General features: G+C 47.6%; 1 protein-coding gene and 1 long non-coding RNA gene across 4 annotated transcripts; one reads left to right on the plus strand and one right to left on the minus strand.

Moving 5' to 3' along the window:
* Positions 1–2,205: 2,205 nt before the first annotated feature.
* On the minus strand, positions 2,206–6,045 carry ITPRIPL1 (ITPRIP like 1). 2 transcript variants are annotated; one of them, XM_032177890.2, is made up of 3 exons: positions 5,798–6,045; positions 5,514–5,616; positions 2,206–4,718 (listed from the first exon to the last, which is right to left on the minus strand). In XM_032177890.2, the coding sequence occupies exon 3, from the start codon at positions 4,702–4,704 to the stop codon at positions 3,061–3,063; it is 1,644 nt and encodes a 547-aa protein (XP_032033781.1). In that variant the 5' UTR covers positions 4,705–4,718; positions 5,514–5,616; positions 5,798–6,045; the 3' UTR covers positions 2,206–3,060. The 2 variants fall into 2 exon arrangements, with proteins under 2 accessions (XP_032033781.1, XP_032033780.2); XM_032177889.2 differs by lacking the exons at positions 5,514–5,616; positions 5,798–6,045 and adding an exon at positions 5,052–5,153.
* Positions 5,243–24,507, plus strand: LOC131381292 (uncharacterized). 2 transcript variants are annotated; one of them, XR_009209930.1, is made up of 3 exons: positions 5,243–5,633; positions 9,653–10,112; positions 24,360–24,507. It is a non-coding gene; the product is annotated as an uncharacterized LOC131381292 (long non-coding RNA). The 2 variants fall into 2 exon arrangements; XR_009209929.1 differs by lacking the exon at positions 24,360–24,507 and adding an exon at positions 14,542–14,678.
* The last annotated feature ends 642 nt before the right edge of the window (positions 24,508–25,149 follow it).

Below are 25,149 nucleotides of genomic sequence, written 5' to 3' on the forward strand. Positions count from 1 at the left end.
CTTTCCTCTTTAATTGTAAAAGTATTCCCAGAGCACTACAGGTCTGTTCTTTCCATTACTACTTGTTTTTTTGTGTGTTTTTTTCTTTTTTTTTAATACTCTTTCTTGCACCCTCTGCTCCACCCAAGTTTTGCTGACTGCTCCCTTTGTAATCATCTGCTCACTCTTATAACTTTATGTTTTCTTTTTTTTTTTTTTTTTTGCGACAGAGTCTCGCTGTGTCACCCAGGCTGGAGTGCAGTGGCGCAATCTCGGCTCACTGCAACCTCTGCCTCCCAGGTTCAAGCGATTCTCCTGCCTCAGCCTCCTGAGTAGCTGGGATTACAGGCGTGCGCCACCACACCCGGCAAATTTCTTTAAATTTTTAGTAGAGACGCAGGTCCTCCATGTTGGCCAGGTGATTTCAAACTCTTGACCTCAAGTGATCCGCTCACCTCGGCCTCCCAAAGTGCTGGGATTACAGGCATAAGCCACCACGCCCGGCCTTTATTTTCTTTTTTATCTATTAGACTAGAAACAACCATGCACTCCTAGAAATCATACCACCTTCTTTCTACCTGAGAAGACTTTTAGAGTTTATGCACGTTGTTTGCAACCACTAAGATCTTCTAATTTGGCTGATATTTTGGTTTGGGCACCATGAAAATTAATCACCTAGATCTTGCTTATTCTTTTCTGGCTACTGGCCATGCCACTGGGAAACCACAAGGCAGACTAGTTCCAAGTACACTGAGAAATACCAGGATGTACCGAATGGAGCTATCAGGGTAACATGAACTTCTTGGGAACAGGCATGTGAGAATGCTGATCTGCTGAGTGTGTTACTGCATAGATTCCAATGTATACAGAAAATAGCCTCCTTTATTGACTTTAACTTAAAACATCAGCAAATAATTTTCTAAACAAAAAGTATATGGATGTTCCTAAAACACCAAAATCCCACCAGCAGGGAACCAACCATGATTGCATCTTGCATTGAAAGCAGTACCTGACAGATGCAGACAACATAGGAACACAGTAGCTATTGTGCACTAGGAGCCCCAACTATTGACTGGCATCAGCTTCTGGGAAACTTATTTTTTTTTATTTTATTTATTTATCTATTTATTTTTGAGACATAGTCTCACTTTTTTGCCTAGGTTGCTGGAGCACAGTGACACTATCATAGCTCACTACAGCCTTGACCTCCTGGGCTCAAGCAGTCTTTCCGCCTCAACCTCCAGAGTAGCAGGGACCACAGGTGTACACCACCATGCCCAGCTAATTTTTTGTAGAGACGGGATCGCGACATGTTGCCCAGGCTGGTCTTGAACTCCTGGGCTCGTGTGATCTGCCCACCTCAGCCTCCCCAGAGTGCTGGGATTACAGGTGTGAGCCACTGCACCTGGCTTTGGGACATTTTAAATTTATTTTTGCTGGAGGAGAGGGTGTGTATTCTATGACTGAAGCCCGTAATGGCCAGCATCTGATCCCTGCTGAGGTCAAGTTCAGTGGGGACAGGTTACCCTCCCCAGCAGATCTTCTTGGCAGTGCAGATAGAACAGCATTGGCGTTTCCAAAACAACCACACCCATAGCTATAGTTGCATTTCTTAGCACTCCTCCTCAGCATCCCATGGTTTTGAAAAAAGGGAAAAATACACCAATTATATCTCTAGAATCACAATTTTAGAGTTGGACTGCTTCCCAATCCTTTCCTATACAAACCTGGCAATGAGCCTGGATTGTGATGACCCCTCTTTCAAAACCACAAACACGATTCAAGTAATCCCTTTGTCATTTTTGAAAAAAAATAAAAATACAAAGGAGGCATGACCAGACAGAAAAAGCACAGCTAAACATGGCAGCTAAACCTTCTTTACACTTAACAAGTGGCTCCCCACAAGAAACAAAGTAATTGTTCATCTCAGAGCCCCCAAAAAGATTGTCCTTGTGAAGGCCTTTATAATGTTGCCTCCAGTCACTAAAAAGGTCATCAGATGTTAGCCATTTCATTATTATAGTAAATACATTATCTCAACTATGAGACAGGTTACTATTGACTTAATATTTGTGAATCAATGCGAATAAATTAAGTAGTTTTTTCAGATGCATAAAAACTCTATTGTCATATGAAAATAGGGCTAAATTAAGAAAATGGAATGTAAACATCTTGGTTATATACATATAATATATATATACTTATATATATATAATATATATATACACACATATATTTTTTTTTGAGACAGATTCTCACTCTGTAGCCCAGGCTGAAGTGTAGTGGTGCGATCTCGGCTCACTGCAACCTCCACCACTGGGGCTTAAGTGATTCTCATGCCTCAGCCTCCCAAGTAGCTGGGACCACAGGTACGCGCCACCATGCCCGGCTAATTTTTTGTATTTTAGCAGAGACGGGGTTTCACCATGTTGCCCGGGGTGGTCTTGAACTCCTGAACTCAGGTGATACACCCACCTCGGCCTCCCAAAGTGCCGGGATTAATAGGCGTGAGCCACCGTGCCCGGCCTTGGTTATGTTTTCAAAATAGTGAAGGTTTGAAAAATTAGATCCTAAAATATGAGAAGTTGCCCATCACAGCATTTGGGATAAAATGAAGTGCCACCAGCTCAGATGAGAATTAAGCTAACAGTTCAACAAGGAAACCAATTCACAAGGAACATACTGGAAGTCAATCACAAAAAGGAATAAGCTGGAATAAAGGTATTCTCTGGTTCTCTCACTTCCAGTGTTGATACAAAAACACAACTTCACAGTACCCCTCTGGATCTCACCTCCTGAGCAGCAAGATCCTCCCATAACATCCGTTTCCCTGGACCTTCTTTGGGTCATGATGAAAGTTAGCAGAAGAAAACCTCAGATGACCCATCCTTGACTAGGCCCTGCAGGGTCATTAGGCCCATCCTCATGACCACCTCACACATTCCTTAAGGTGTCTCATCATAGCCCCCACTGGCAAGGTGAAGGTCACATATACCACTGATATATCTGAAAAACAAACACTTTTGTAGCCCAAGGAATTAGAAATACTTTCCTCTGTTTTTTTTTTAAATGGTCTTTACATCAAGGTGCTGCAGCCAGTGGGGCACGAGGCAGAGTTTTCACCTGGGTCAGAAGGTTTTGGAACTCTTCCACTGCCTGTGAATGTGCCTTGGGGTTGAGCACCAGGTGTTGGAAGAGATTGACAGGCTCAGCATTCCTAAATGTCTTAGGGATCGGGATGGTCAGGGGCAGAAAAGTGTTACCAATGAGGAAATGATGGAGGGACCTTTGCTGGAGGCTACGGCCCAAGAACCAGAGAATGTCCTGGAGCCGCTGAGAGAGCATGTTGTGGGCCCAGTCCGTGAAGGGCAGCCGTAGCAAGAGGTGCATGAGAGCTGTTTTAAAGTGGTAAGAAGTGAGGATGGGGCGGGATGCTCCGTGGGGTAAGCTGTGATGCTGCCGGAGACTTAAAATGATCTGGAGGCACTTGAGGTGACAGGTGTTCTCGGGGGCAAAGCGCCCCACCAGCTTCAGGAACAAGTGCTCACAGGCCACAAAGGACTCAGGCCAGTCCACACCGGTGAGCTGCTCCTGGTCAGGAGCCTGACTCACCAGGTAGACCAAGGTGTCTTCTCGTTGCACCCCCAGGACCAAATGGATTGAGAGAAAACGGCCTGAGCGATAGTCCAGCCTGAGCTTGCAGGAGGTGGTAGACGGTGGGAGACTGAGTTTAAAGTCATACTTGTGGGCCACAAGGGCCCAGGCATTGCCCATCATGTTCCGGAACCACTGCACAGTCTTGCACACGTCTAGGTGGAAGCCGGTGCAGAGAGCTGCCTTGATGGAGCTACTACACTTCCCCAAGACTGCCGAGGAGTCCCTGTGGTGGTGCACCAGGCACAGCACGTCCCCTAGGCGTTTCTCACGCTTGCACACACATTCTGACTCCACCAGCACACAGCCACAGCGGCGGCCCAGGGCCAGGTCCCTCATCTCCAGGACAAACATGGTGCCCTGTGGGGGGACAATGGGAACCAGGATATCAAATTTCTGGGTCTCATGGAGGGTTCCCCATTTCTCAAAGGCAGCCCCAATGCCCAGGCAGTCTTCCAATTGTGGGTGAGCCTCTTGGCGGCTGAGCACCCGACAGGCCTCAATGAGATCATCCACAAAACTCTCCACAAACTCACAGGTGCAAGGCAGGTCACGGATGGCATTTTGGACATAGTGTTTGTAAAAGGAGTCCAGGGCCTCCTGGGAGGGGAAGTCAGTAAGCCAGTTGTAAGAGGTGACAGGGACAACACGGACTTCCTCCTCCTCCTCCTCACTGCTGGAATCAAAGGCCGGCTCATGCTGCATGTTCTGTCGCAGGAGCTCAAAGACGAGAAATAGGCAAAAGAGGCCAGTGTTCCACAGGTTTCCCAGCATCCAGCCCAGAGGCCCCTCCTGGCCATCGGCCTGGAACGGCCACCCCATGTCTTTCTTCCCCAGCACTAACTGGTCGCTGGATGAGTCTCCTGTCCATAAGTTCTCTGCCTTCTGCCTCTGCTCAGCCGCTCGCTTTCTCTCTTCAAACTCCATCTCTAGCAGGCGCATCTCCTCGCTCATTCGCTTCTCCAGCTGCCGACTCCTGGCTAATGTGTCCAGGTCCATCCGATCACTGACCATCAGAGGGTGGTGAACAACATACATCACTGCCAAGAACAGCAGGCTTATCACAGCCATGGAGGCCTCTGCATCTGGAGAAGTACGAGAGTAGGAGTCAGTGGTCATCTTCCAGACTCATCTGCTCTCTAGCTCACATTCCCTAGAGCCCTGGTACCCCAAATTCTGAAAATCAACTACTCAGGAGGAACAGAAAGCCCACAGAGCTTGGCTTGGACACAGCAAGGGTGGTCGGCCTGGGAGGAGGTTCGAGAGAAAAGACGGCGACAGGATGTGCCACTCAGTCTCTGTCCTGCTTTCCTTCCACATGGTGTGGGTGGTATTTAGGCTTCCAGAAAGTGGACATGGGACTGTTTTCATTCCTGTGTAGGATGGGGAGGGGGACCCTTGTGGTAGGGTGGCCTCACCCGACTCATCAGTCAACCATGAGCACCAGATATGCCCTGCTGATCCCAGAGGCTCCCTTTCATAGCCAGAAAGCCCTGAGCCTGCCTGGGGGACACCTTTCCTCTGCCCCGGCAGCCAGTTGTAGCATTCCACTTCCTCTGTGACTTCACAGTCTTCATTCTGCTCACCCAAAATGAAGTGAGCCTCATCACTCAGCCTCTCCCTCTCTGCCCAGGGAGCGCAAGGGAGGCACAGTGCCACCAGCTGCTTGCTACGGTGCCCTCTCTGCTCCTAAGGGGCTAGTGGATACCTCGTGTGTGGTGGGCAGGCTAGCTTCACTTCTTAGTTCAGAAAACTGTCTGCAGAACCGGGTGCCCAAGGCCTACCTGACAGCCGGCAGTGGTCAGTTCCACTGCCTCCCCACCCACCCGTGAAGCCCGAGCTTCTGCCATTCACCCTAATTCACAAGCTTCCGCGCTTACCAAGATTCCTGAAGGACTATGCCGTGTGGATGCTGAAGCCAGCTGGGACTCTCATCCCTTTGGAACTTGGCCTTGCTTCGTCTCCCCGCCCTCTCCAGGAGTCCTGTTAAAATGTACAAGGTACCTGGGGGCTTTGGCTCAAATCGGAACCCGCCCCTCCCCCCATTCATAACTTCCCCAAAGTCCACGCCCAGAGATTTGTACTCTCACCCATCTATCCGTAGGAAGCCAAGGGCCCATCCCACCTCGGGATGTCTCCCGGGACCCAGGGCCAGGTTACTCACCGGCAGTGTTAGTAGGAACACGGTCTTAAAGAGACAGCGCGGCCTGACCGCCACTGCCTTTTTCCCGGCAGGGTGGCGGCGTCCGGTTCATCGCTGGGGCCGCCCGCGGGAGTGGCCCTGCTCCCCTTTCCTGGGTTATAGACCATGTTTGTCCGAGCTCCTGAACGTCTGGCTGAGCGCGGTGGGTCCCTACGACCCCCAGCACGCGGCTCCGAGGGCGCCGGCGCGCCGCAGCCGCTCCCGCCGTCTGGGCTCCTCCCCGCCCACCCCCAGTACAAGCTCCTCCCCGCCGAAACCCCCGTGGCCCAGCGTGCAGGGGCTGCGGCCTCTGCACACCGGGTCTCTGTCCGCACCGAGGACCCCGTGGGTTTGCTGGGAGAGTGCAGGGGCCGTGGCCACACACTCGCCGCTGCTCAGCCTCCCTGGGGTGGCAAATGGGGCACCGCCGTACCTACTGTCAGCTGCACTCAGCTGAGTTCAGTGGAGAATAGACTTACTAGGATTCGGGTGTAAGGATGATGGTGGCAAAACTAGGAATTGACCGAGAAAAGCCATTCTCACTTCGGGCTGGCCCTGAGCAAAATGGCACAGGAAATAAGATGTAGTTTCAGCACCCTAAATGTGCTTCCCTCCCAGCCCATGCCCAGACTCAGGCGTCTTTCCCCAACCCCTTTCTCTTATCAAAGTGACTCTCATGAAAGAACAGACAGCACCCAAAGACCTTACTTGGGGCCTTGCTTGCTACTCACTGGCCACGTGGGAGTAAGAATCCTACCTACAGGGCAGCTCTGCTGATACAAGGGTGTATAAAGGAGAACTTTATACAGTGTGGAGGCTGGACAAGCTTTATCACACCTTAAGAAACACCAACAGAATGGGTTTCCTGAAAGGGATCTTCAGATATCAGAAAGAGCCCTTAGTCTTCCTGTCTTGTGTCAGTTATCCAAGGAGAAAAGGAAGTGATGACCCCTTGATACTAACTCACTAAAATCCCTCTGCTGAAAGACAAGTTTCAGGGTTTTTATTTGTTTGTTTGTTTTTGAGAAAGAGTTTTGCTCTGTCACCCAGGCTGGAGTGCAGTGGCGCCATCTCGGCTCACTGCAGCCTCCCCGCCCCAGGTTCCGGTGATTCTCCTGCCTCAGCCTACTGAGTAGCTGGGACCACAGGTGTACGCCACCATGGCGTTAATTTTTGTATTTTTAGTAGAGACGGGGTTTCACCATGTTGGCCATGCTGGTCTCCAACTCCTGACCTCAGGGGATCTGCCCACCTCGGCCTCCCAAAGTGCTGGGATTATATGTGTGAGCCATCACACACGGCTGGGTTTCAGGTCTTCTTATCCAGTGGCAATGTGTAGGGAGCTCCCAAACAACTTGTACAATACTTCCAAAAATACTGACTTATTTAATCGTGGAGCAGGAAAAACTGTCTGCTAGCTGACAATGACTGAAGTTCCAAAGTTACTTTTTATAAACGTGAATTACGAAAAATAGATCACAGGTTATTGAGCATTCATGCATTTGGAGCAGTAATAACAAAAGTGTCTGTTATCTTTTCACTTATGACATGATGTCAGGATGCAAAATATATGCTTCAGAGTGTGCAAAAACAATAATGTTTAAGACCATGTGTTTTAAAGTTGTATTATTTTAATTAACAAATAATAATTGTACATATTCGTAGGGTGCACAGTCATGTTTCATACATACGATGTATAATTTCAGATTAGGGTAATTAGCATATCCATCATCTCAAACATTTATCATTTCTTTGTGTTGGGAAGGTTCAATCCTCCCTCTAGCTATTTGAAACTATATATTATTACTATTGTTATTTTGTGTGTGTGTGTGACTGAGTCTTGCTCTGTCACCCAGGCTGGAGTGCAATGGCGCCATCTCAGCTCACTGCAACCTCCACCTCCTGGGTCAAACAATTCTCCTGCCTCAGCCTCCCAAATAGCTGGGATTACAGGTGCACACCACCAAGCCCGGCAAATTTTTTGTATTTTAGTAGAGTGGGGGTTTCACCATGTTCTCAAGCTCCTGAGCTCAAGCAATCTGCCTGCCTTGGCCTCCCAAAGTGCTGGGATTACAGGCATGAGCCACCACGCCTGGTCTATTATTGTTAACTGTAGTCACCCTACAGTGGTGTGAAACCCTAGTACTTAGTCCTCCTGTCTGGCTATAATCTCGAATCCTTTAACAAATCCCTCCCTATCGCCACCTTCCCCTCCCCTTCCCAGCCTCTAGCATCCTCTGTTCTACCTTTTACTTCTATTAGATCATCTTTTTCTAGGTTCCACATGTGACTGAGAACATGTGGTGTTTATCTTTCTGTGCCTGGCTTATTTCACTTAATATCCTCCAATTCCATCCAAGTTGCTGAGAATGACAGGATTTCACTTTTTTTATGGCCGAATAGCATTCCATTGTGTACATATACCACGTTTTCCTTATTAATTCATCTATTGTTGGACACATAGGTCAATTCTATATTGGCTATTCTGAATAGTGCAGCTATAAACATGAGGGTGCAGATGTCTCTTTGATATAATGATTTCCTTTCCTTTGGATAGATTTTAAGTAATGGGATTGCTAGATCATGTGAGTAGTTCTACTTGTAGTTTTCTGAGGAACCTCCATGTTATTCTCCATAGCAGCTGTGCTAGTTTACCCAACAGCATATCAGAGTTCCCTTTTCTCCCCATTTTCACCAGCATCTGTAAAACCATGTGCTTAAAAATGTGTGTTCATGGTTAAGGATTTGTTTTAAAAGTGGTTGCTGGACGGGCGCGATGGCTCACGCCTGTAATCCCAACACTCTGGGAGGCCAAGGCAGGCAGATCACCTGAGGTCAGGAGTTCGAGACCAGCCTGGCCAACATAGTGAAACCCCCGTCTCTACTAAAAATACAAAAAAAAAAAAAAAAAAAATTAGCTGGGCGTGGTGGTGCATGCCTGTGATCCCAGCTACTCAGGAGGCTGAGGCAGGAGAATCGCTTGAATCCGGGAGGTGGAGGTTGCAGTGAGCTGAGATCACACCACTGCACTCCAGCCTGGGCAACAGAATAAAACTTCTCAAAAAAAGAAAAAAAAAAAGAACATGCTATGGCTTACTCCCATTACGTGTGTGTGTCTGTGCATCACATGCCTCGGAAAAGTTTCAAAGGGTGGATCCCTAAATATTTACAGTGATCTTCTGAGGGTGGAGGGATTGATTGCAGGTGTCTAGTAATAAGGAGGTATTCTTTTCACACAAATAAACATGCAGTGTCCAGCGTATGAATGGGCTGTGTGCCCAAAGCCCTCCCTCGTGAGCACAAAACACGTTTTCTACAGAAACAGGTGTGCCTAGAACGGGTAGAGACACTTTGTGCCGGGGCAGTGTCTTCACGGTTCGGAGAGGGGGAGTGGAGGTCGGGGGAGGTTCCTCCTCCTCGCCAGCTTTCTGGGCCCCAGGAGCCGCCTCCCTTCGCCCCCGACCCCGCCTGTGTCCCCCAAGCCGCGGACGCGCCTTTTCCGCCGCCTCCAAGAGCAGCCGCGGGGCCGCCCCCGGGATGCGTTGTTCGCTGCGGGAGTTTGGGGCGGCAAAGACCGCGCGCACAGCTGAGATGCGCGGCCCTCCAGAGTGCGAGCCTGTGCACGCGCCTGCGGGGGGGCCACACTCCCTGCAGAGTCCGCGATGCTCTGTTCCCGCTGTCGCTCGGCGGGTGCTCCCCTGGGCATATTGAGGCTCTAGTGACTGCATTATGAATTAGTCCTTTGCTTTTCTCTTCATGTGATTGCAGCGAGCGCTCGTCTTGTTTGTAAATCGTGCTGGCGAGCCCCGTTGTAACCAACTACGAATTTCATTTCAGAATGAAAAAGGAGACGCAGTTTCGGACGGGGCAGCGGTTGCCGCCGGTCCTTCCTCTGAGCTACCGGTCCCTAGAAGGAAGACCTGCCTTCGACCCATCTGGAAATGAGTCCCAGCTGCAAGCCCAGGGCGGCGGAAGCCCCACGGGCCGAGCAGAAGAAAGACGAGGCGGGGGACGGGGAGCGTAGTGCCGCGTGCCGGGACACACAACCCCTTTCCCCTGGGCGCTCTTCCCCCGATCGGACGGGAAAAAGCTCTCCTTTGCCGCTGCCCATCCCCAAGTCCCAAGCGATGCTTCCTAACCGCGTGGACGCAGCTTGATGGGGGAGAAAGAGCTCTGGGAGCCGGGCTTAGAGCCTCGTCTCGCCTCCTGCCAACTCGGTCCGGCAAAGTTCCGAACCTCCTTGAGCCTCAGCTTCCTCATCTGGCAAACATGGTGATAAAAGTCCTTCTCTTTTAAGGTTGGTGCGAAAATTAAATGGCCCTTTACTGTATATTTAGAGCACCTGGGTCACGGATTAGTCACCTCGCTCCTGGGCTCAACAGTGTTCACTGGGTCCTTACAGCATCACACTGGGATCCTTAAGGGCAAAGACCAAAATTAGACCTAGCTTAATTCCTGGTGTGCAAGTGCTAAGTGTTATGAAATGAGTGAGTGACAGGACGATTCAGCTATGAGAAATAGGAGAGTTTGCGGTGGGATAGAGACTGTACCTTCTTTTTGTATAAGATGTTTGGCAGTTGGGGATAACTTACAGGAAGCAAGGTTAAGATGCACACGAAATCCTGACCAAGAGGATGTAGAAATTAGATATATGGCCAAGAATCAGATAAGCAAATAAACAGATCTCAAATAAAATATTTAGTTTTGAGGTTAGAGGTGGGAGATCAGGGTAACCAGGCAAAATAACTGATACAATAAATAACTACATGACAAATCATGTCTCTCAACAACACATTTCAAAAAAATCACTTTATTTTATAACGGCAAGATTTTCTTCAAACCAGTTTCTTGCTATTACAAGCTCAAAAACTTATCCTGCTCTGGTGGCAAACATTTTGTGACTCATGCTGTGTAACAAAGACCTGTGTGGACATTGAGTTGTATATTGCTGATGCTTCCGAACATAAAGGAAAAGTAGAAAATTGCTGCCTTTTTCCCAATGACTTGTGGAGGAGAATTATTACTAGACTAGCTGCTACCTGTGCATGAAATGCACCACTATTGCTTAATAAATCTGGGCCGGGTGCAGTGGCTCATGCCTGTAATCCCAGCACTATGGGAGGCCGAGGCGGGCGGATTGCCTGAGCTCAGGAGCTCAAGACCAGCCTGGCCAATATGGTGAAACCCCATCTCTACTAAAAATACAAAAATTAGCTGGGTGTAGTGGTGGGCGCCTGTAATCCCAGCTACTGGGGAGGCTGAAGCAGAAGAATCACTTGAACCCAGGAGGCGGAGGTTGCAGTGAGCTGAGATTGTGCCACTGCACCCCAGTCTGGGCAAAAGAGCAAGACTGTCTCGGAAAAAAAAAAAAAAAAAAGAATAGCACTGGGCACGGTGGCTCACACTGTAATCCCAACACTTAAGGAGGCAGAGGTGGGAAAATAGCTTGAACTCAGGAGTTTGAGACCTGCCTGGGCAACATAGCAAGACCCCGTTCTCCACAAAAAGGAAAAAAAAATCTGAATAGCATATCAATGCGTATTATTTGCTTTCTCTTCTCAATGTAGCACTTGTACTGTTGGGAGGATAAAACATAGGTGCTCTTGATTAAATAGGGATTTGAAAGATATAAGTAGATTCTGTCTACCATCTGTCCCAATCACTTGTTCATGCCGTTCAACAAATATTTATTTATTTATTTGAAAAAGAGTCTGAATCACCTATGCTGGAGTACAGTGGTGTGACCTCAGCTCACTGTAACTGCCACTTCCCGGGCTCAAGCCATCCTCCCACCTCAGCCTCCCAGGTAGCTGTGATTAAAGATGCTTACCACCATGCAGCTAATTTTTGTATTTTTGGTAGTGACAGGGTTTTGCCATATTGCCCAGGCTGGTCTCAAACTCCTAGGCTCAAGCAATCCTCCTGCCTCAGCCTCTCAAAGTGCTAGGATTACAGGTGTGGGCCACCATGCTCAGTCCCAACAAATATTTATTTGAATGTTTTATAACTGTGAAAGATGTATTTGGACCTGATACAATGAGAGTCTGGAAGGAGTTCTTGGAAATTAAAAACTTGATAATACAGATAAAACTCCATATAGAAACTGAAAGTTAAAATTGAGGAAGTCTCCCAAAATTAAGAGTAAAAATGTAAAGAGCTGGAAAGAGTCGGCCAGGCGCGGTGGCTCACGCTTGTAATCCCAGCACTTTGGGAGGCCGAGGCGGGCGGATCACCAGGTCAGGAGATCGAGACCACGGTGAAACCCCGTCTCTACTAAAAATACAAAAAATTAGCCGGGCGTGGTGGTGGGCGCCTGTAGTCCCAGCTACTCGGAGAGGCTGAGGCAGGAGAATGGCGTGAACCCGGGAGGCGGAGCTTGCAGTGAGCCGAGATTGCGCCACTGCACTCCAGCCTGGGCGACAGAGCGAGACTCCGTCTCAAAAAAAAAAAAAAAAAAAAAAAAAAAAAAGAGCTGGAAAGAGTCAAGAAAATTGCCAAGGACCAACCCAGTAGGTCTAACATTCGATGATTAGTGGCCCCAGAAGGAACATGGGAAATGGAGAGGAAGAAATCTTGTCAAAGAAATAATAAAGCAAGCATCCTATAAAGGGAAGACATTTCCAGATTGAAACTAAGTGCCCAGCCCATGGATGAGAGTAAACTCACACTTAGTCACTTCATTATGAAATGTTAGAGCACTCAGGTCAAACAGGATTCCACAAGTTTCTGGAGACAAAAAACACAGATCGCATACACAGGATCAGGACAAATGGTGTCAGATTTCTTTCTCTCTCTCTCTTTTTTTTTAAATTTTTTGTTTGTTTGTTTGAGACAGGGTCTCCAACAGGTCCAGCCTAGGCTGGAGTGCAGTGGCATGATCTTGGCTCACTGCAACCTGCTGGGATTACAGGTGCGCACCACCATGCTGAGCTAATTTTTGTATTTTTAGTAGAGATAGGGTTTCACCATCTTGGCCAGGCTGGTCTTGAACTCCTGAGCTCAAGTAATTCGCTGGCCTTGGCCTCCCAAAGTGGTGGGATTACAGGTGTGAGCCACAGTGCCCTGCCAACCCAGATTTTTAAATACAGCACTAGAATAAGATGAAAGCAAAATGTTTGTAATCCCAGCACTTTCGGAGGCCAAGGCGGGTGGATCACCTGAGGCCAGGAATTTGAGACCAGGCTGGCCAACATGGTGAAATCCTGTCTCTACTAAAAATTCAAAATTAGCTGGGTGTGGGGATGCATGCCTGTAATCCCAGCTACTTGGGAGGCTGAGGCAGGAGACTTGCTTGAACCCGGGAGGCAGAGGTTGCAGTGAGCCGAGATCATACTATGTACTCCAGCCTGGGCAACAAGAGCTAAACTCCATCTCAAAAAAAAAAAAAAAAAAAAAAAAAAAAAAAAAAAAAAAAAAAAAAAAGATGACAGAGAAATGCCTTTACAATTTTGAAAAAAAACGGTATCCAGTCCAGACTTTTATACTCAGCCAAAGTATCAAACACGTGTGAGAGTAGAATAAAGACAATTTGGGCCATGCCAGGTTTAAAAACAAATATCTAGCCGGGCATGGTGGCTCACACCTGTAATCCCCAGCACTTTGGGAGGCCGAGGTGGGCGGATCACCTGAGGTCAGGAGTTCAACATCAGCCTGGCCAACATGGCGAAACCCTGTCTCTACTAAAAATATGAAAATTAGTCGGGTGTGGTGCTGGGTGCCTGTAATTTCAGCTACTCAGGAGGCTGAGGCAAGAGAATCATATGAACCTGGGAGGCAGAGGTTTCAGTGAGCCAAGATCACACCACTGCACTCCAGTCTGAGTGACAAGAGCCAAACTTGGTCTCAAACAGAAGCAATTATCTTCCTTGTGCCCCTTCCCAAAAGACTGTCCTGGTCTATACTGCAATGCTGCCAATGCCAGACTGCCTTGACCTTTGTGCTTCCGGGAACTGCTTTGTGGCTTCGCCTTCTCACAGCCGGAGTGACCCCCATAGGCTCTCAGGGAGGCTGAGGCCAGCTTCCAGTGCAGAACTCTTGTCATCTCCTCTCCTAGGCCTCCATCTAATGGGGCCATATAGCCCTTTTTTTTGCTGAGTTTGTGCTTGCTACTAACTTTTTCAAAACTGAGGAATATATTGTTCAGACTTTTTTTGAGACAGTCTTACTCTGTCACCCAGGCTGTAGTGGTGCCATCTTGGCTCACTGCAACCTCTGACTCTGGGTTCAAGTGATTCTTGTGCCTCAGCCTCCCAAGTAGCTGAGATTACAGGTGTGTGCCACCATGCCCAGCTAATTTTTGTGTTTTTTTGGTAGAGCTGGAGTTTCCCCATGTTGGCCAGGCTGGTCTGTTGTTCAGATTTCATACATAGATAGCAAAACCATAAAGCATGAGAATGACTAACATAAAAGTTAAGAAAGTGGTTGCCCCTGGTTGAGGGAGATGAGAGAGAGACGCAATTGGGAACGGTCCCCAGAGTTTCATGAGGTCCCTGGATGGTAGGCACCCTGCTGTTTGCTTTCTTTCCTGCATTGGTATTGCTTCCTATCTCCTTGGCTTTCCCATGGGATGTTGCCCAACTGTTTATGACGTGGGCTGGGGATGTTCTAGGATGGGGAGACTACATCACAGATCACACCTCAATGAAGGGCAACAACAGCAGTCACCATTGTAGGTGTTTCATGTGTATTAACTAATTTAGTCTTTTCAACATTATCCCCATTTATAGATAAAGTACTGGAGACCCAGACAGCACCAAGCAATTCAGTGTTTTCTGAAGGAAGACAAGTCAGAAGGGTGGCTTGCACCTGCAATCCCATCACTTTGGGAGGCTGAGGCCAGAGGATAGTTTGAGCCCAGGAGTTCGAGACCAGCCTGGGCAACATAGCCAGACCCCCTCTCCCCCACATCTCTACAAAAATAAAAATTAAAAAAATTAACTGGACATGGTGGCGAGTGCCTGTAGTCCTAGCCACTTGGGAGGCTGAGGCAGGAGGCTCACCTGAGCCCAGGAGTTGAAGTTGGAGGTTGCAATGAGCTATGATCGCATCACTGCACTCCAGCCGGGGTTAGAGTGAGACTTTGTCTTAATAATAATAATAATAATAATAATAATAATAATAATAAAGGCAAATCAAATGTTCAATGCAACTGCATTTTGAGAGCAAGTTTAGAAACCAAAACTTTACTCAATCAATAACTCTGTAACTAATAACAATACATATTTTAGTCCCGCGTTGAGACAGAGCATGTAGAATGGAGAAAAGACAAAGGAACTAGTGGGAATGGGAAGGACAAATAGCGGGGAACAAGGGAAGGGCAGTCTCTTCTAGTGCCTACTGGATTTTCACCTTATCCAGGGGCCAAGAGACCAGCTCTCCAGGGACTAAAACTAGATGCATGAGGACTTGCTTCCACAGAAACCATGTAGAATTTGGGGCCCTGAGTTGTAGAGGGAGTGGAGATCCCTCCATGTGGATGAGGAGGGGGTGGAGGATCTGTGTGTCCATCCATTCACTCTTTAAGGGCTCTGGTCTCTGCTTCTACTGAGGTGGTGACCCCTTTATGTTGCCGGCGTCAGATTTCCTGTTTGTGATGCCCTTTAGTTTCTGGCTGTGTTTGCCTGCCTAGGCTTTGTCCTCAGGCTCATCCAGTAGCTGGCATTTTTCTGGCCACAGCCTCCTCTGATTCTGGCCCTGAGGGACTGAGTGTCTTTTATTTCAGGCTGCTCTAAAACCACTCCAGCTGCGCCTAGCACCGCTTCCTGCCACAGGGGAGGATGGTGACTCGGGTTCCTGTAACAAAGCCCCTTCCGTGAAGTTCTCCAACATACTCAGCTTTTTCCTTAACATAGCTGAGGTTGGGGAGGTGTCCAAAGAATCAGTCGCACAAAGGGAGAGAGCAGCTCTGTTCCAATAAACAAGATTTTGCACGTTCCAGTGCTTTCGGTCCACTGGAAGCTCTATATCCTCATTGCTGATGCCATTTGTCTCAGTTTTAGGGACTCAGTGACTCAGCACCCACAATCATGTTGCCTTTTGGCTGTGGCTGCAAGGCTTGCTGCCCCATAGTTATGACAACATTAAATCCTTTCCATCCAAACTGTCAAAAGTCTGGAATTTTACCCTACTTAAAAGATAGTTACTGTTGCTATTTCATGGATGCTGGCAGAAGACATAAGACTCCTGGGTCAGAGACAGAATAATTTATGACTCATGGCACAACAATCAGCACTAGCATCCTGTTTGTGTCCATTCTCCTTGCTCTCTCAAGACTCACAGGGGCAACATGGGGAGGCCCAGGTGGATGCTATGCATGGAACGGTTTGCATTGCAGACAAGGAATTCTGATTTCAGGGAAACTACCTATTTCATGGCCATTCTTCTCTTTGTCCTGATGGAAGACATTACCTTATCCCTCAAGGTTGCCCACTACACATACAGCTCTGGGAAAGGGCCTAGGAAAGTGTGGCCAGGGCCTTGCATTCCTGGCACACCCAGCAAGAACACACAGGCATGCTCTGGACCATGCAGACTGCCTTTCCCAACACTGACCTCACATGGTGCTGAAGAATAAAATAGGATAAATGCCTGGCACATAATAAACTCAACCAATGCCAATAATTATATAATCATTTGAGTTGGTCAAAGAAATTAAGGCAGTTCTCACTACATCACATTCCTGAACATGTACAAAAAGTGACATGTATTAGTTGAATAAGAACTTAAACACAGCCGGGCATGGTGGCCCATGCCTGTAATCCCAGCACTTTGGGAGGCCAAGGCAGGCGGATCGCTTGAAAGTCAGGAGTTTGAGACCAGCCTGGCCAACATGGTGAAACCTCATCTCTACTAAAAATACAAAAATCAGCTGGGTATGGTGGCCCATGCCTGTAATCCCAGCTACTCAGGAGGCTGAGGCAGGAGAATCGCTTGAACCCAGGAGGCAGAGATTGCAGTGAGCTGAGATTGTGCCACTGCACTCCAGCCTGGGCACCAGAGCCAGACTGTCAAAAAAAAAAAAAAAAAAGAACTTAAACTCTATTAAGGAGAAGGGATCCCTTAAGTTTCTTTTGTCCTGAGACAAAAAAAAAAATATATATATATATATATATAATATCTAATTACATCTTGCCTTTTAGATATTTTCTTCAATGACATTTCCAAATCATTTGTTCATACTCTCATTTTACTCTCCAACCGAATACATTAGGGATTGGCTTAAGTCCACTGAACCCCAACTAGTGTGGCAAAGGTTTGTTACTTTGGGCCTGCTTATTGACTTCCAACTGTAGTAAATTATAAAACCTTTGCTTTTTCACTAATATCACCAATTTTCATTTTTAAAAATACCCATTCAGGCCAGGCATGGTGGCTCAGGCCTGTAATCCCAGTGCTTTGGGAGGCCAAGGTGGGAGGATCACCTGAAGCCAGGAGTTCAAGACCAGCCTGGGCAGCAAAGCAAGACCCTATTTCTACAAACAAACCAACAAGCAAAAACAAACCAACAAATTAGCCTGGCATGGTGGCATGTGCCTGTAGTCTCAGCTACAGGCTATGGAGGCTGAGGTGGGAAGATCCCTGGAGCCCAGGAGCTTGAGGTTACAGTGAGCTATGATTGCACCGCTGCACTCCAGCCTGGACAACAGCGCCAGATCCCATCTCAAAAAGAATCCCACTCATTTAATAATCAGGGTGAAATGCAGCAAAATATTTATTGCCCCAGTGCTGCAGCACTGGCTAAGGCCAGAAACAATGCCACTAGACTGTGCTGCTGTTGGAAGGGTGGGCAACTTGTCATCTGTCTGAAGAATGCAGATGTCCATTATGAGAGGCAACTGTGGGGTGCCAGGCACAATGCATGGAGAACTGAGGATAACACCATCAGCTCAAAGATTGCCCATCCTGTGTTGGGCTCTGGCAGGAATTCGCACTTGAGGCTTTCCCTAAACCTGCCCTCAGTTGCCTGTGTCTGCCTCCAAGAAGAGCTTATGCTTGGTGACCCTCTTCACAATAGGCACAGTCACCAGTGCATGGAGGGCACTGTATCCACGTCTGTTGGCTTATATTTTAAAACTGTTTTTTAGAGGCAGGGTCTCACTATGTTGCCCAGGCTGGTCTCAAATTTCTGGGCTCAAGCAATCCTCCTGCCTCAGCCTCTCAAAGTTCAAAAATTACAGGAATGAGCCACTGTGCCCAGCCTTACTGGCTTATTAAAAAGTTGGTGGTGGCTGGGTATGGTGGCTCACACCTATAATCCCAGCACTTTGGGAGCCAAGGCAGGTGGATCACTTGAGGCCAGCTGACAGCATTCTGGGAACAGCCACCCAACCTACTCATGTTATTAAATATACCCAGTGCTAGCAACCTGTTATCTCTGCATGAGGCCTGGAGTTTGGGAAACAGCAGTCATTCAGAACCAAGTTTACTGGGTGGAAGGGCCATCAGGTTGGGTAAGATCATTTGGGATAAGAAAGGATAGATATGACCAAGAATAGGGCAGTTTTCCTTTGTGAGTCATAAAATTGCCTCCAAACACAGAGTGGGATTAGAAATGGTTTTAGGAAACACAGCGCTGTTGGATAAAACCTTATACTTGCTATTTCCTGGCATAGTTCTAGGTGCCAGGCAACCCTATGGCATAGGTAAAACTATCCCTGTTAGGCCCAGAGTAGCTAAAAACAGGCCTAAGATCACACAGGTAGTAAGGGGTGAAGCTGGGATTTGAACCCAGCTGGTCTCGCAGAAGAGTCTATACTTTTAACCACCTCATGAAACTGCCTGTTGCTTAAAAAAGACCATTGCCTCCTAAAGTGAAGACCTGGAAGGGAACAAGCCTGTTTAGAAACACACCAGATAGGCCGGGTGCAGTGGCAGACTCATGGCTTATCTGCTTTCTCTTTTTGCCTTCCTTTGGTCCTGCCAGCCTGAGTCCTTTTCCTTAGTTAGGACTCCACACCCAGCACTGTGAGAATCACCTTCCTGAAGCTCAGCTCTGTGAGGACGCCCCTGTGCATAGGGGGTGAAAACAGAAGGCCTGGCTTTGCGGCAGATGAGGCCAGACAAGTCAAATACCTTCTTGGGGCCTTGATTTCTTCATTGGTGAAATGGGGGACATCAATATATTTCACAGGGCTGGATGGGGATTCAATGAGTTAATGTATGCTAAAGTGGAACTTTACAAATGCTTGTCACATATACACTAAATTTTTGCTTAATCTAAGTGTTCTTCTGTCTAATCAAATACATGCTATGAAGATGTGGAAAACAAATAAAACTCCCCAGACAAGAAACATGCTATGGCTTCCTGTTGTCTCCTAAATAAAGGAAAAACTCTTCACAATGGCATTTTTTTTTAATGGAGAGATTACAGACTCTCAGTCTCTTATCACATTGTTTCATTCTTTACATTTGCCCTGCAGTTAGCTTAATGGAGCTCTTAACAGTACCCAAGATACACCTCTGTCTTCCCGCCTTCATGCTTCTTTTTCTGTCCCTTTGAAATCCCCCACCTCCTGCCTCTAAGGAAATCCTTAGCCACCCTTTGCATTACAGCTATAAAGCCTCACAGGCTCTCCTGTCGGAAGTGATTTCCCACAGTGCCCCCTTGTGGCACTGACTGCATTCTGCTTTTTCTTTTTCAGAGATGTAGTTCTTGTTACGTTGCCCAGGCTGGAGCGCAGTGGCTGCTCACAGGCATGATCATACCGCACTATAGCCTGGAACTCCTGGGCTCAAGCAATCCTCCTGCCTCTGCCTCACAGGTGTGCACCACCATATCTGTAGTTTTACTTCTCCTGTGAGACTTTAACTTCTCAAGGGTCTTATCTATGCCTTGTCTTTCTCTGAGTCCCTAAAAGTGCTCACAGAGCACATACAAATATTTGAGACGTAATTAAATGAAGTGACAGGTCTTTAGATACAGAAATGCAGGACCCAGACAGAAGTCTGGGTAACCTGTGCAGGCCTGGGGCTGGGGAGTAGTGAATTCAGAAGGTCATCTTTGGAGAGAGACAGCACATGGACTGAAACGAAGCTAAAGGCCCTTGCTCTGAGCCCATCTTGGTAACTAATGCCATCCCAGGGGTCTGTAACTGCCAGGGTGCCCCCAGTCCTTTAGCTTCCTGAGGATAATCCTCTATTAAAAATTGTCTAAAAACAGGCTGGGCATAGTGGCTCACACCTGTAATCTAGCACTCTGAGAGGCGGAGGCGGGAAGACTGCTTGAAGCCAGGAGTTCAAGACCAGCCTGCGTAACACAGTGAAACCCCATCTCTACCAAAAATACAAAAATTAGCTGGGTGTGGTGGTGCATGCCTGTAGTCTTGGCTACTCGGGAGGCTGAGGCGGGAGGATGGTTTGAGCCCAGGAGAGATTGAGGCTACAGTGAGCTGAGACTGTGTCACTGCATTCCAGCCTGGGCAACACAGGCAGACCCTGTTTAAAAAAAAATTGTCTAAAAACAACTTTAGAGAGATAAAAGCTATAAACTATAAAATTCTTTTATTTATTTATTTATTTATTTATTTGAGATGTAATCTCACTCTGTCGCCAGGCTGGAGTGCAGTGGCATGATCTCAGCTCACTGCAACCTCTGACTCCCTGGTTCAAGTGATTCTCCTGCCTCAGCCTCCCGAGTAGCTGGGATTACAGGCACGTGCCACCACACCCAGCTAATTTGTTTGTATTTTTAGTAGAGACGGGGTTCCACCATGTTGGCCAGGATAGTCTCGATCTCCTGACCCCGTGATCCACCCGCCTTGGCCTCCCAAAGTGCTGGGATTACAGGTGTGAGCCACTGCGCCCGGCCTAAGAATTCTTTCATTTAAAATGTACTGTTTGGGCTGGGTACAGTGGCTCATGCCTATAATCCCAGCACTTTGGGAGGCCAAGGTGGGAGGATCACTTAAGGCCAGGAGTTTGAGACCAGCCAGGGCAACATAGCAATACCCTGTTTCTACCAAAAAAAAAAAAATTAGCCAGGCATGGTGGTGTATGCCTGTTGTCTCAGCTACTTGGGAGGCTGAAGCAGGAGGATCACTTGAGTCTAGGAGTTTGAGGATGTAGTGAGTTGGGATTGTGCCAGTGTACTCCAGCCTGGGCAAGAGTGAGACCCTGTTTCTAAATAAATAAATAAATATGCTGTTCAGTGGTTTTTAACATATATTCAGTGTTGTCCACCAATCCCCATAGTGTAATTTTAGAACATCTTCATCACCCCAATAAGAAAACTTGTTCCCATTTGTAGTTATTCCCTCTCTCTCCTCCTCAACCTCCTACCCGAGGCAAGCACTACTTTCTGTTTCTATAGACTTGCTTACCTTGGACATTTCATATATGTGGAATCACATAATATGTGGTCTTTTGTGACTGGCTTCTTTCATTTAATATGGTTTCTAAAAACTTGTTTTTGTTTTTTGAGACAGGGTCTCCCTCTTTGCCCCAGGCTGGAGTGCAGTGGCGAGATCATAGCTCACCACAGCCTCAAACTCTGGGGCTTGCAATCCTTCCACCTCAGCTTCCTGAGTAGCTGGGGCTACAGGTGTGCACCACTATGCCCAACTAATTAAATTTTTTTTTTTTTTGTAGAGACAGGGATCTCTCTATGTTGCCCAGGTTGGTCTCAAACTCTTGGCCTCAAGCAATTCTACTGCCTCAGCCTCCCAAAGTGCTGGGATTACAGGTGTGAGCAATTGCAGCAGGCCTTAATTTAATATATGTATATATATTTTTTGAGACAGTCTCACTCTGTCGTCCAGACTTGAGTGCAGTGGCAGGATCCCGGCTCACTGCAACCTTCACCTCCCAGGTTCAAGTAATTCTCCTGCCTCAGCTTCCCAAGTAGTTGGGACTACAGGCGCGCACCACCACACCTGGCTAATTTTGGTATTTTAATAGAGACGGGGCTGGGCTTGGTGGCTCACGCCTGTGATCCCAGCACTTTGGAAGGCTGAGGCGGGTGGATCACCTGAGGTCAGGAGTTCGAGACCAGCCTGGCCAACATGGTGAAACCCCGTCTCTACTAAAAATACAAAAATTAGCTGGGTGTGGTGGCGCGCACCTATAATCCCAGCTACTGAGGAGACTGAGGCAGGAGAATTGCTTGAACCCAGGAGGTGGAGGTTGCAGTGAGCCAAGATGGTGCCACTGCACTCCAGCCTGGGCAACAGAGCAAGACTCCATCTCAAAAAATAAAAAATAGAGACAGGATTTCACCATGTTGGCCAGGCTGGTCTTGAACTCCTGACCTCAAGTGATCTGCTCATCTCAGCCTCCCAAAGTGTTGGGATTACAGGCGTGAGCCACTGTCCCTGGCCTTAATATGTTTTTGAGATTCATTCATGTTGTGGTACGCAGCAGTACTTCATTGCTTTTTGTGGTTGAATAATGTATTGTATAGAAATAGCACATTCTGGGCCGGGCGCGGTGGCTCACGCTTGTAATCCCAGCACTTTGGGAGGCTGAGGCGGGCGGATCACGAGGTCAGGAGATCGAGACCACAGTGAAACCCTGTCTCTACTAAAAATACAAAAAATTAGCCGGGCGTGGTGGCGGGCGCCTGTAGTCCCAGCTACTCGGAGAGGCTGAGGCGGGAGAATGGCGTGAACCCGGGAGGCGGAGCTTGCAGTGAGCCGAGATTGCGCCATTGCACTCCAGCCTGGGCGATAGAGCGAGACTCCGTCTCAAAAAAAAAAAAAAAAAAAAAAAAAAAAAGAAATAGCACATTCTGCTTATCCATCATCAGCTGATGAACATTTGGGTTGTTGCAATATTTTGGCTATTGTGAGTAGTGCTGCTATGGACATTTATGTACAAATGTTTGTGTAGACATGTTTTCAGTTCTGTTGGGTAGATTCCTAGGAGTAGAATCGCTGGGTCATAGGGTAACTCTATGTTTGACTTTCTTTTTTTTTGAGAAGGAGTCTCGCACTGTCACTCAGGCTGGAGTGTAATGGCACGATCTTGGCTCACCGCAACCTCTGCCTCCCAGGTTCAAGTGATTCTCCTGCTTCAGCCTCCCAAGTGGCCGGGATTACAGGCATGTGCCACCATGCCCAGCTAATTTTTATTTTTATTTATTTATTTAGTTTGAGATAGAGGTTCACTCTTTTTGCCCAGGCTGGAGTGCAATGGCATGCTCTCAGCTCACTGTAACCTCCACCTCCCGGGTTCAAGTGATTCTCCTGCCTCAGCCTCCTGAGTGGCTAGGACTACAGGCTCACGCCACCACACCCAGCTATGTTTGTATTTTTAGTAGGGACAGGTTTTCATCATGTTGGCCAGGCTGGTCTCAAACTCCTGACCTCGTGATCCACCCGCCTCTGCCTCCCAAAGTGCTAGGGTTACAGGTGTGAACCACCATGCATGGCTGTTGAGCATTTTTTCATGTGCCTATTGGCCACGTGTATATTTTCTCTGGAGAAATGTCTGTTCAAATTCTTTGCCCAGACCAGGAAAGGTGGCTCAGCCTGTAATCCCAACACTTTGGGAGGCTGAGGTGGGTGGATCGCTTGACCCCAGGAGTTCGAGAGCAGCCTGGGCAACATGCCAAAACCCCGTCTCTACTAACAATACAAAAAATTAGCTGGGTGTGGTGTGTGCCTGTAGTCCCAGCTACTTGGGAGGCTGAAGTAAGCCATGATCGTGCCACTGCACTCCAGCCTGAGCAACAGTGAGATCCCCCATCTCAAAAAGAAAAAAAAAAGTAAAATAAATTTCTCTTTGCTTGTGGCTCCTTTAGGTCCTGGCTGACTGTCATTTTCCTGGGCCTCTCTTGCTTCCTGAAGACTTTTCTCTTCCCTTTTCTACATCCCAGTCTAACCCCAGCTCCTCTTTCCTTTCTCATGTGGGGCAGTGACTCCTTTGACTTGTCTTCACTAGACCCCTTCCCCCATTTTCAACAAGTTGGCCTAGGAAGTTTCCCTGGGCCCCTTCCCCAGAGTGAGGATGCACGGCTGTCATTTTTCTTTTCTATCTTTTTAATTTAAAAATTGTTTTTATTTTTTGAGGGAAGACTCTTGCTACGTGGGTCAGGCTGGAGTGCAGTGGCACAATCCTAGCTCACTGCAGCCTTGAAGTCCTGGGCTCAAGCAATCCTCCTGCCTCAGCCTTCCAAGTTGTTGGGACTACAGGCACACACTACCAGGCGTGGCTACTTTTTTATTTTTTGTAGAAACAGGGCCTCACTATGTTACCCAAGCTGGTCTGAAACTCCTGGCCTCAAGCAATCTTCTTTCCTCAGCCTCCTAAAGTGCTGGGATTATAGGCATAAGCCACCACACCCAGCCTGTTGTTTTCTTTTCGAAATCATAATTATTTTCTTCCTTATTTACATTTTAGTGTGACGATTGTTCCAGGGCTGCAGTCTCCTCATGTGGAAAATAAGGGAACCAGATTACTCCATCTCTAAGGCTCCTTCCAGTTCTAACATACTATGGAAACTTACAAGTCCATCTGAATGACTAAATGCAAGATTTACATTTGGTAGAGCCTGATTAGAGAGGAAAAGAAAAGATGGGGAAAGTTTCCTTTTTTTCTTGCTTCACAGGTTTGCCCACAGCCCAGCTGCATCTGTGAACATGAATGCTCCTTCTACAGAAACAGAGTGGAATCCCCGAAATACCTTTGAGATCCTTTCGTGTCAGGTGGGTGGGCCACAGCCTGATCATGGAATAAAAGTCAGCCTTAAGGATTCAGATTTCAATAACTTTCAGTGAACCCCACCTTGAGTCAGGCACTTTGCTAGGTGCTTTTAAACACACTATCCCATTTAATCACAATGGGAGGAAGGTTTTATTGCCTTGATTTTTTTTTTTTTTTTTTTTTTTTGAGACAGAATCTCACTCTGTCGTCCAGGCTGGAATGCAGGGTTTGATCTCGGCTCACTGCAACCTCCACCTCCCAGGTTCAAGTGATTCTCCTGCCTCAGCCTCCTGAGTAGCTGGGATTACAGGCACCCACTACCACGCCTGGCTAATTTTTGTATTTTTAGTTGTGACAGGGTTTCACCATGTGGGCCAGGCTGGTCTCAAACTCCTGACCTCAAGTGATCCGCCTGCCTTGGCCTACCAGAGTGCTGGGATTACAGGTGTGAGCCACCGTGTCCAGCCAATTGCCTCAGTTTTAAGGATGAGGAAAATGGTGCTCACCGAGAGGCCAGGTAGCTAGCTACTTCAAAGTCACACAGCCACTGAGGAGTAGAGCTACGAGGACTCGACTGTCCCTTGGGAAGACAAGTTAAGATATTAAAAAACAAACAAACAAAAAAAAAAAAACACCCACCAAAGCAGCAAACTCCATACCTACAGGGGCTGGGCAAGTAAAAATAAGGAGATGGG

This window comes from Hylobates moloch, unplaced genomic scaffold, assembly GCF_009828535.3.
Source record: "Hylobates moloch isolate HMO894 unplaced genomic scaffold, HMol_V3 SCAFFOLD_15, whole genome shotgun sequence".
NCBI classification, from domain to species: Eukaryota; Metazoa; Chordata; class Mammalia; order Primates; family Hylobatidae; genus Hylobates; species Hylobates moloch.